Here is an 11,144-nt window from a genome sequence, read left to right on the forward strand (position 1 = left end):
TATGTATGTACAGTATATATATATATATATATATATATAATTTATTTTTTCTTCACAAATTTAATTCAAGTTTAACTAATTTAAATTATTATTTTTTGTATTTAAACTGTTATATTATAAATATTATTTTAATATAAAATATTTTAATAAACATTTACATGGCAAGATATACTACCAAGAATATCACATGAGCGTGTACGCGCTAACTCAAAAATTTGAGTCAACTTGAAATGTGAAGTTCTCTTAACTGACAACTTGGATATTTGAGTTATCTCAGCAAGTTATATCCATGGACATTTTAAACCTAAACTTAAAATTGTTCATTTCTACAATCATTTATTACAGTGTAGCTGACCAAATCCTTATTGTTGAGCCCTTTTGATACAATGCTTCCAGATTTTACTCAAACTATGAACATGTTTGGAGTGGTTGACATCTTGTGTGAATGTTGTGATGTCTGTATTTCAGCAGACAGCAGTCAGGCGTCTCCAGAGAAAAGGCTGGAGGACATGATCAGACTAGGAGAGCTGTGTATGGAGGTCTTACAACAGAACGACGAGCATCACTCTGAGGTAAAATACACAGAACATCTCTTGAGAAAGACTTGTTAGTGCTTTTTAAAGACCAACCGGTGGCATGTTGTCTCAGTCCAAACTATTTCCTGCTGAGTAAGCCTTCATTTATTTTCATTAGGTCTTTGTATCAATGCTTTTTCCCCCTTGTTTCTCATATTCAATATTCAACGCAATATTCCACACCAGCAACATGGTGAGTTTGCTATCGATCATGTGACATCTCTTCCAGTCCTTTACAACATATGTTCAAAGAAGCCCACAGTCACGTAGACAGAGAATCAATCTTTGTTTATCATCGGGCCTTTTGGCGTTGCATGTTGCTCCAGAAGGTATTGCATGATCATTTCAGAGCAGACTCGTGATCATTTACCGTCTCGCTGTCCATTTACGTCGCCACGTTGCCATAACAGCTGTTAGCGAGTGACAGCTTACCCGTCCAATGCCAGCTCATAGTAGCGGCGCAGGAAAACAACGCCCACGGCCCATCTGCACAGAGCCAGCGCCCGCTAACACTCACATCAACATTAAAAAAAAAAAAAAAGATCGAAGGAAACTGATCAATCCTAGGTGTTCAGGCTTCGTTCACAAAGATGCTGATCTTTTCACTACCGGTAAATAAAAATGTGAATGTAGACATCTGCTTGCGAGGTACTGGGCTATTTTTAGTCCGCAAGCTTCCAACAGCTGTCACAAACGATAGAGACAATGATGCCAAAACGCTTATGTCTAACAAGACAGATGTCCCACATGCTGTCACTAAGGAAACATCAAGGTGTGTGTGTGCGTTTTGCGCTCAGATCTACATTAGAGAAATTATCTTCACACACACAATTTGTACAGTGAAAGCAAGAAGTAAAACATTGTCTAATACATTGTGTACAGTGTTTCAGTGTTCACTATGCATAAGATTGCATATGTGGATTAATTGGAAGAAAACAATGTTTGTCTGTCTCATATTTTTTTCTCTCTTTCTCTCTACCACTCCTATGTTTGTAAATGCATTAGGGACGAGAGGTAAGGATCTTCTATTTCACTCTTGTGTTGTGTTGTGCTATTATTAGCAAGATCTTAAAATTAATACTTTCTAATGCATTTATTCAGCAAGGATGCATTAAATTGTGACAGTAAAGACATTTACAGTGTTACAAAAAATGTCTATTTCAAATAAACTTTCCATTCATGAAGGAATCCTGAAAATAATGCATCACGGTTTGCACAGAAATATTAATAAGAATTGTTACTTGAGCACAAAAGCTCAAAAGCAGCGTATTAGAATGATTTCTGCAGGATCATGTGACTGAAGACTGGAGAAATTATACAAAAAAATTCAGCTTTGCATCACAGGAATAAATAACAATTTTAAATATATTCAAATGCAAAACCATTATTTTAAATTGCCGTGATATTTAATATTTTTACTGTATTTTTGATCAAATTAGCAGCATAAAAAATATCTTTCCTACCTGAATATATATACATAAATTCTGATATTTTATCATTTAAAATAAATGTATAGTATACTTAGTATACATAAAAAAATGTGTGTGTGTATATATATATATATATATATATACTGTGTGTATATGTGTGTGTTATGCATTGTTTATAATTATTAGAGATTTTTAGTTATTTTATATTTTCTAAATATTTATATTAATAGGTTATGCGATATTTATGTATAGTTATGTAACTCACTTATATATATATATATATATATATATATATATATAGTGTCAGCTGCGTCACACGGATACACTGTTTTCGTTCAGATCAAATCACAACAACGTACGAAACAGATCCGGCGTGACGCAGCTGACACAGAACAGCATACGTTGTTACAGCATACGTTGTATGGCACCAGGGTGATGCGGAGGAGACGAATTGTTGAATAAAGTCGTTTTTTTGGGGGGGGGGGTTTGCGCACAAAATGAATTTTTGTACCTTCGTATAATTACGTTTGAACCCCTGATGTCACATGGATTATTTTACCGATCTCCTTGCACCGTTTCTGGACTTGGGAACAGTTCAGTTGCGTTGCTGTCTACGCAGGGTCAGACAGCTCTCAAATTCCATTAAAAATATCTTAATTTGTGTTCCGAAGATGAACAAAGGTCTTGCGGGTTTGAAACGACATGAGGGTGAGTAATTAATGACAGAATTTTCATTTTTGGGTGAACTAACCCTTTAAGTTAGCTGCAGCCATCCCCAGGAATCAGCCTGTGGAAGAATGCAAAGAGAGAAATGCATTGATAGACTTGGATCTTTTCAGAAGGGCCTTCAGTGCGCACACTGGCAGACAATAAAGAGCTCGACACAATAGTAGGAGGACGGCACTGAATTTTTTCCCCTTTGCTCAGGAGAATTCAGCAGGATTTATGGGCTCTGGTCTGCTGCAGTCGACCATAAAAGACACGTGGATGGCTAATTGTGCTTTTTTGAACTTTAGCTTTTTCAATAGCAGTATTCTGCTACTTTCTAGTACAGTACCCTTTTAGAAATGTGGAACGGTTAAAAAAAATCAACAGACTTGATTTTATGTGCATGTAATTGTTACCTTCCACATTTAAATATATTGGATGTTTATGTATGTAAAAGAGGTTGAAATTGATAGTCAAATGTCATTTCCAGTTTTTCAGATGGTCTTAATCATCTGTTTCCCATAGTATAAACTACACTGGGTGGGTGGGGATGGGGATTAAAAAATGGTGTAGAAACGGGAAAAAGAAATTGCTAGTAATTATCAAATAAAATTAATTTAACAAAGTTTTGAAGACTGAAATAGTATTCTTAGACATAATAATCTTTTATTTCCAATAAATCACAATTTATTATATTATATTATATTTTATATTATATTATATTATGGTCCCTAAATATGGATAATCCCTTCTTTAGTGTAAAATTGCATTCAAATTTATAGTGTTGGGTTCGAGTCCACCTAAGTCGAGTCCGAGTCTTTAACCAATCGAGTTCGAGACAAGTCCGAGTCCCAAACAGTCGAGTCCGAGTCCAACGAAACTCTATTATTTATTAGTATCTTAACATTGTTTTAACCTTTACAACTAGAAAAACGCAATGTCCATTTAAATGTAACAAAAGCAAACCTCTATTGCATCTTGCCATTTTGATTTTTGATTAATAATTAGTGTCCTGCTTTGCTTAGCAAACTTAGTCATAAAAACTATTGCCTCAAAGATGTTAGAAAAATGATTTTTCTTTGAAGCTATAAACTGCCACTTATACAAAAGCAAAAAAGAATAAACTAATGTAATAAAACATTCTCAAGCTTACTAAAGGCAAGTAAACACTCCGTAGTATTACTTACAAGCTAAATGATAAATTAATATATTACTAAAAAATACAATTGTTCAAGTTCACTTAAGACAAACCCGACTGCATTTACATGAATAGTCTCCAAGACGGGCATTTTGACATAAATTTTCATTTAAATGAGTAGCAATAACAAAACTTAAGAGAACTTAAGTGAAATAACTCGGCATTCGCACGCTGACTGAGAGGCGCGTTCTGTGAGCATGCTTTCGATGTGTTAGCACAGAAACCCGGTGGCTTTCAAATGCTGGACAAGACTTAAAACACATGCAAATACTGAATATCACTTTCGTGATAATGCATTGAGTCAGTGATATTTCCGTCAACTGTCCCCGGACTCGGTTGGACTCGGACATATTTTCCGAGTCCTTTAAAAAACTGTACTCGAGACCGGACTCGAGTCAGAGTACGAGTCTGAGTACCCCAACTCTACAAATTTAAAGTTGCTCTGCAAAATTTTGCACGTGAAATCCAGTCATTTCAATTGGATTCTGCGCAATCAGAAATTTAATGCGAGAATTAAAATTTCCCCCCTGCTGATTTCACATCAGGTTAAAGATGGTCTTGAGAATTTGCAGCATTGACCAACAGAAAGCTGCTTGGATTTTAAAGGTGCCATAGAATGGAAAACTGTATTTACCTTGGCATAGTTGAATAATAACATTTCTGTACATGGAAATGACATACTGTGAGCCTCAAACACCATTGTTTCCTCCTCCTTATGTAAATCTCGTGCATGCAAAAGACCACTGAAAAACAGGCGAATCAGAACATAACACCGACTGTGACGTTACAGCCAGTATCACTAATAGTTACGCCCCCAACATTTGCATATAACCGCCCATGTTCTATGCCAGCCGCCAGCCGAACCTGCACAGCCGAATCATCAGAAGTTCTGCAGATATTGTGAAGAAACAAGCGAGGATAATAGCGAAAATGGCAGATCATGGAAATAAATGTTATGTTCCAGGCTGTGCAGGGGATGTGTGCAGGGATGGGTTGGTGTCTGTATTCAGAAAGGCACGGAAAACAAATAACGCGTGTTCTAATAAAATAACGCGAGTCATTAAAGGGATATGGTTAGCTGCTTGCTAGCGGTAGCCTGTTACATCACAGTACATAACATTTCACTTACCACATAAACAGAGTAAGGAGAGATGACTGAGGATGATGGCGAATGATTTACAGATCCTATATATATTTTCCCTGTGTTTCCTTCCTGCTGTGTGAGCTACTGAAATGAGCCGCACTGTGAAACAGCCAATCAGAGCAGAGCTCAACATTGAACCACACTGTGAAACATTAGACAGAGAGCTCAACATTATTATTCATGACCCTTCCTAATAAGGTAAAAACAGACAATTTAATTCTAGGGACAAATCCTAGGGTTGTAAATGGACGTGTAAAACCGTTTCTGGAGATTTTTTTCCCTTACCTAAGCCACATACCTTCTATGTAGAAATCAGAGAACAATTTAAAATATTGTATCAATGCATTCTGTGGCACCTTTAAGTGATTGCTGCACTATTGATAGTAGACATGAAAGTTCAGTGAAAATTTTCACATCTTTAATGTAATTTCTGCATCTATTTTGCATGTACAATTTTTTGCAGCACGTTTTACAAGAAAATACTATTTCAGTCTTTTTACATCAAAATTGGATGTTTAATTCAGTGTGTCACTTGCCGTTTCTTTGTAATTATTTATTAAATTACTACCAATTTCAAAGTAAAAAATATTTATTCAAAGTGAATCATAAACCCATTTAGGGGTTTGCTCAACTATATACATAGATAGTGTTTGGAAGTAACGCTTTAAAAAAGCAAGCAAGCTTGCAGGCACAGAAGCAGCCTTCTGTTCTCGCTGTATTTATCTCGATCTTTGTGTGCTTCTTTTCAAGGTCTCATCATTGCATTGCTTGACTTCTACTGGCTTTAGTTTCATCCTTTCCATGTTTTATTGAGCTTTGTTTTCAGTATCCGAGTATACCATGTTTAGCTCTCAGTATTGTCTCTCTGTTATTACACTGCTGTTTGGCATTATTATTTGTGATAGTGTGTTTGCACATGCATAGAATGTGTAGCATATTTCTAGCATTTTACGTATTAATGGGTGATTCTGTTCTTATTAGGGGAGCCTTTATGTCCATTAGGATGATTTTAAGAAAGAATGCATTTATAAAAAAACATTTCAGTTTTTAAAATAGATTTATTTATTTCTCTGTCTCTTAAATTTTTCCTGATTTTTAAAGATAACTCAGACATTGTAATTTCCCTTCTACAATAAATGTATAAAAATATTACAATCAGGGAAGTTTATTCTTTGCACACAAAAAAAATGAAAAAATTAAAAGTAAGAGCTTATAATTATATTTTTAATTCATTTTGAGATTTGTGTATAATTTGATTGTCCCCAATAGAGAAATTTAATTCAGAAGCATTTTAAATAAAAAGTTAATTGACAGCTTTCTCTCTTGTTGTATTCAAAAGTCAAAGACTTGCCAAGTTTTTGCTAAAAACTATTAACGAAAAAATAAATAAATACCAAAATTTTCTTGATGGCTGATCAAGGCCAGGATCAGATCTTTGTTCCAGGGAGGGTTATCATTGTTAACTAAAACCGTTAAAAATAAATCAATAAATCTTTGAAACCATATAAACTGAAATAAAATATTAAAATAAATAAAGATAAGTAAATAAATAAATAAATAAATTACAAAATAAGCATTTATTTTATTTATCTTAGTTGCCTGGGTAGCATTTCTCAATTTTGTTTAGTTTCACATGAAGTCCTAAAATAACTAAAACTAATAAATAAATATTAATAAACAAATAAAAAAAATACAAATTACTTAAACTTTCTCTAAAATGTTTGCATCACCGTTTCCACAGAAATATTAAGCAGCACAATTGTTTTCAACATTGATAATAATAATAGTAAATGTTTCTTGAGCACCAAATCAGCATCTTAGGTTGATTTCTGAAGGATCATGTGACATTTTCTGACAACAGAAAATATAATAATAAAACATATTGCTTTCCTCTGCCCTGTTCTCACTAAATTAATCTCAGTAAATGAATCTCTTTTAATCTCAAAGGTAGAATTGTAATGAGAAAAGCCTGCTGGAAATTATTTAAAATGTCTCTGTTTAAATTGGCAGATTTAAAGGAATAATTCACCCAGAAATGAATATTTTGCCATCATTTACTCAACTTCATGGTGTTTCAAACTCATGAGTGACTGTCTTTCATGGATCTCCAAATGAGAGATTTAGCAGAATGGTCACGCTGCTCTTCTCCATTTTTTTCCATATGAAAATCAACAACACTAGCACTCAAACATGACAGAAAAGTATCATAAAAATAATACAAGCACTTCTGAAACAATATAATGGCCATACAATAATTACAAGACATATGAGAATCCAAATGAATACTTTTGTTCTGCAAGGATGCATTAAATTGATCAAAAGCGACAGTAAAGACATTTATAATGTTACAGAGATTTTATTTCAAATAAGTGTTGTTCTTTTTAACTTTTATATTCATCAAAGAATCATGAAAAATCAGTTTCCAAAGAAATATTAAGCAGCACAATTGTTTTTGACATTGATGATAATAAATGTTTCTTGAACTGCAAACCAGCACATTAGAATGATTTCTGAAGGATCATGTGACTGAAGACTGGAGTAATGATGCTGAAAGTTCACAGGAATAAATGACATTTTATAATATTATTTTTTTTTAAAGCATTATTTTAAATTGTAATAATATTTCACATTTTTAATGTGTTTTTGAACAAATAAAGGCAGCCTTGGTGAGTTTTTTTTGTGAATAATGACAGAATAATGAATAATTTCTCTGGTTTATCATGACAGTGTCATTATCAGGAGGGTATCTAATAATTGTTCATGAAGTACACATGAAATGTTTCTGAAATATTAGACACAAAAGTTAAAAATCCTAAAAAGGAATTACATTTTATCCAAACAATTAGAGACTAAAATGTGATGAATTTCTTAGCTGAATGAGATGTTTTGAATTGAGTGCATGATCAAATTCAGATCGCCTGAATAAAGTGGTATTATTTGGGACAGTTAAAATAGTTGTTGCGAGAATGCAAAAATCTAAATTTTTTTTTAACTTTTCTCAACAATTCAATTATTTTGAGTGTATACTGTACATCTTAACTAGGCGCTGAATTCATCAGATGTTATTTCAAAGCCTTAGAGCAACCAAATGAGACTCTTAGGTGGCAGATAACACTGTAGCATATTACTAATGAAATATCTAATTTCCTGATTTCAGACAGGAATTAGTTTCAGTTGTGCATGCTTTTTACAGTTTTTAGTGTGTGCACATCACAAAAAAATTGTGACATTGACACTAAATGCTCAAATGAGTTTCATCATTGTTAAATGGTTGGGAAATGAGCTCAAACACCCATGAGAGTAAAAAGGCTAGTGTTAATGATGAAGAACAGAGAGATGGGAATTACACTTAATGATGCCTGAGGAGACATGAATCTCTCTCTCTTTCTCTCGCTCTCTGTCAGACCCCCATGTCCTTCTAAGTGCTTTATGTAATAGACCCCTGTTTCCTTCTAAGTGCTTTAATTACATTGAGTGCATTTACATGTACAGGAGAGTTGGGTAAGCTGTGCCACTTTTTACAAACAGTATGTTGTTTTTCCTCTATGTGAAATTAATGGAGAGATGAGAGGTAAACTAACACAAATATATAGTTCAGTCATGAAACTCTAGATGGCGCTGTCTGGCGGGGTGTTAACGTAACTGATGATATTCAGAGAGTTAAACGACTTGGCACTGATTGGTTCATGGTGCATATGCAGCCAATGAGCTTACTGCCTTGCATTTATATGGCTGGCTAGCATTCCCTTGAGATTCCTGCAGCGAGCTTTCAGAGTTTCTCTGAAACCCTCCACCTTCCCCAGCTCCACCTGTATAGATCTGCTATGAGGTTATTTTGTATGCTATTTGTGCAGCAGCAGTATGTCTTAAATACTCATGGCACCGTATCGCCATATGTATTGGCAGTAGCAAGTTCCTGTACTTGCTTGCAGCAGCAGCAATAATCTACAACTACCGCAATAACCAACAGCAGCAGCAATTCAGCAGCAGCGTAGCAGATCTGTTCTGCCAAGGCCAAATACATTAACATTGTCATATCCATCACCATGCTAAAAGTTGTCATGATTTAACTAATTATATTTCAGGCAGTATGCAATCAACTGAAAGTGCCAATAACATAGGGCCATAGAAGTATGATTTTACAAAAAAGAAAAGTGGAGCAACTTTGGTGAAAATTGTAATCAATTAATATGAATGAGAAACCTTTTTTTCTGTATTTTAATTTTTTATTTTAAATGTACATTTAGAACACTATATTAAATTAATATAAAATTACAGAAAACTAGTTAATTATAAACTGGGAGTGACAGTCAATTTCTTTCATCTTTCTCTCTTCTGACCAACTTAATCAACATTTTTTCCTCTTTTGGAAAGTCATAGAAATGCTATTGTGGGTTTTTTTTCCCCCGGTTCATTAGCCGCTGTAGGGTGCAGTAAAAGGTAAAACTACAAACCAGTGTGTTCATAATTAAGATAATACATTAAAATAATATGGTACGATACACCAGTTTGCAATATCAAGCAGCAAAACCAGCTGTTTTGTACAGATAAAAAAAGCTGGAAGTGAATGACACCGGAAGCCAGACACATTAAATTTACAAATGGCCTCGCCCACTCTTACATGAAAAATAAGGTTGATAGCATTGCTCACTATATTTTGCATGGTCATATATAATCCGTTGCACATCAGTCGATATATTGTAAAGCTTTCATTCATCCTTTATGTTCTCCAGCTCACCTGTGCAATGGAATGTTCCATAAGCACCTCCAGGACCTGTACATCCCTCTGGTGGTGCGGTACATTGACCTGATGGAGTCGTCAATAGCTCAGTCCATTCATCGCGGCTTTGAGCAGGAGACGTGGCAGTCTGTGAAGTAAGAGCCCATTTAATGTCAAGCCATTAGAGTCCTATGTAATTTTATTATATGTGCCATCTTATTGATTGATTCTCCTTGAATTTAGGCGAATACAGTGCCGTGTTTGTGTAAACGTGTCAGGCTATTTCTAGCAAACCAATTAACTTGTTCATGTTTCAGAGACTGGAAAGATGATTGGAGAGAGGTAAAAGAATGGAGCCTCAGAAATTGTCCTCATACTTTTCCATTAATGCTTTGTACTTCTCTGATTCACTTCACAGTTTCCTGTTGATTCTGATCTTATTTAATTTGATGTGAATGAAAACAAGGCTGTGAGGTGTAGACATGAAGTCTGTATGTCGTGCGGTCGTATACATGGGTCGTGATCATTCCGTGAACCAAACAATTTCCTGTGGACGCAAAACTTAAGAAAACATTGGCTATGAAAATTAGACCTTACATAAGACCATAACGCTCATGTTCTGATGAGAATGACTTTACTGTTTTTATGTTTGGAATCCCAATGTCCTCCGTGATCAGAGGCGGACAGTAACTAAGTACATTTACTTGAGTATTGTACTTAAGTACACTTTTTGAGTATCTGTACATTACTTGAGTATTATTTTTTCTGGGAACTTATAACTTTAACGTCACAACATTTGAAAGACAAATATTGTAATTTTCACTCCACTACATTTCTATCAAGGTCCTCGAAGTAGAAAGTCGTTGCTATGTAGCAGCTTTGAAAGTCAGTGGGTGATTTTTTCCTTCTCTATAACGTGACTTTCTTTCTTTTTCAGACAGTTTATTAGTAATCACTCTTGTAAGGCTACATCAAGTGATTTCCCAGCATTTTTTGAACACCGAGTTGCAAATGTGATATTTCTTTACAGCAATTCAATAATAAGAAGTTAATATTGTGGTATATATTGGACACAATATTGTCTGATTTTGCTAAATTGTGTACGTGAAAATATTACCTATAAAGCCACAGAAGAACTGTTGTGCGTCTCCTAATAAAACACAATAGGTGTTGGACTTGAAGCAGCACTGCACAGACTGTTCTGTGATATCAAAGTACTGCGGGAGCGATTAGACAGCATTTTTTTTATTTTTGTTTTGATGTCAAATAAGTCTTGCTGTTTTGCTTTTTTGTTAAAGCAGTGTTGCTGTTGTAAAGTTATACAGCTACAGTTGTGTTGCTGGGTTTTAAAGCAGGTTTGATTTTTTTT

The 11,144-nt window shown here is 34.6% G+C and overlaps 1 protein-coding gene across 1 annotated transcript in view; it reads left to right on the top strand.

Annotated features, from left to right (window-relative positions):
- Positions 1–11,144, top strand: part of LOC107575757 (calcium-dependent secretion activator 2-like) — a 100,040-nt gene that overhangs the window by 70,796 nt on the left and 18,100 nt on the right. The window contains exons 13-15 of the mRNA XM_016262093.1: positions 469–572; positions 762–768; positions 9,789–9,930. Coding sequence (XP_016117579.1) covers positions 469–572; positions 762–768; positions 9,789–9,930 — 253 coding nt within the window. The remainder of the gene's footprint in view (positions 1–468; positions 573–761; positions 769–9,788; positions 9,931–11,144) is intronic.

This window comes from Sinocyclocheilus grahami, unplaced genomic scaffold (genome assembly GCF_001515645.1).
Source record: "Sinocyclocheilus grahami isolate Dianchi unplaced genomic scaffold, SAMN03320097.WGS_v1.1 scaffold31.1, whole genome shotgun sequence".
Lineage (NCBI taxonomy): Eukaryota > Metazoa > Chordata > Actinopteri > Cypriniformes > Cyprinidae > Sinocyclocheilus > Sinocyclocheilus grahami.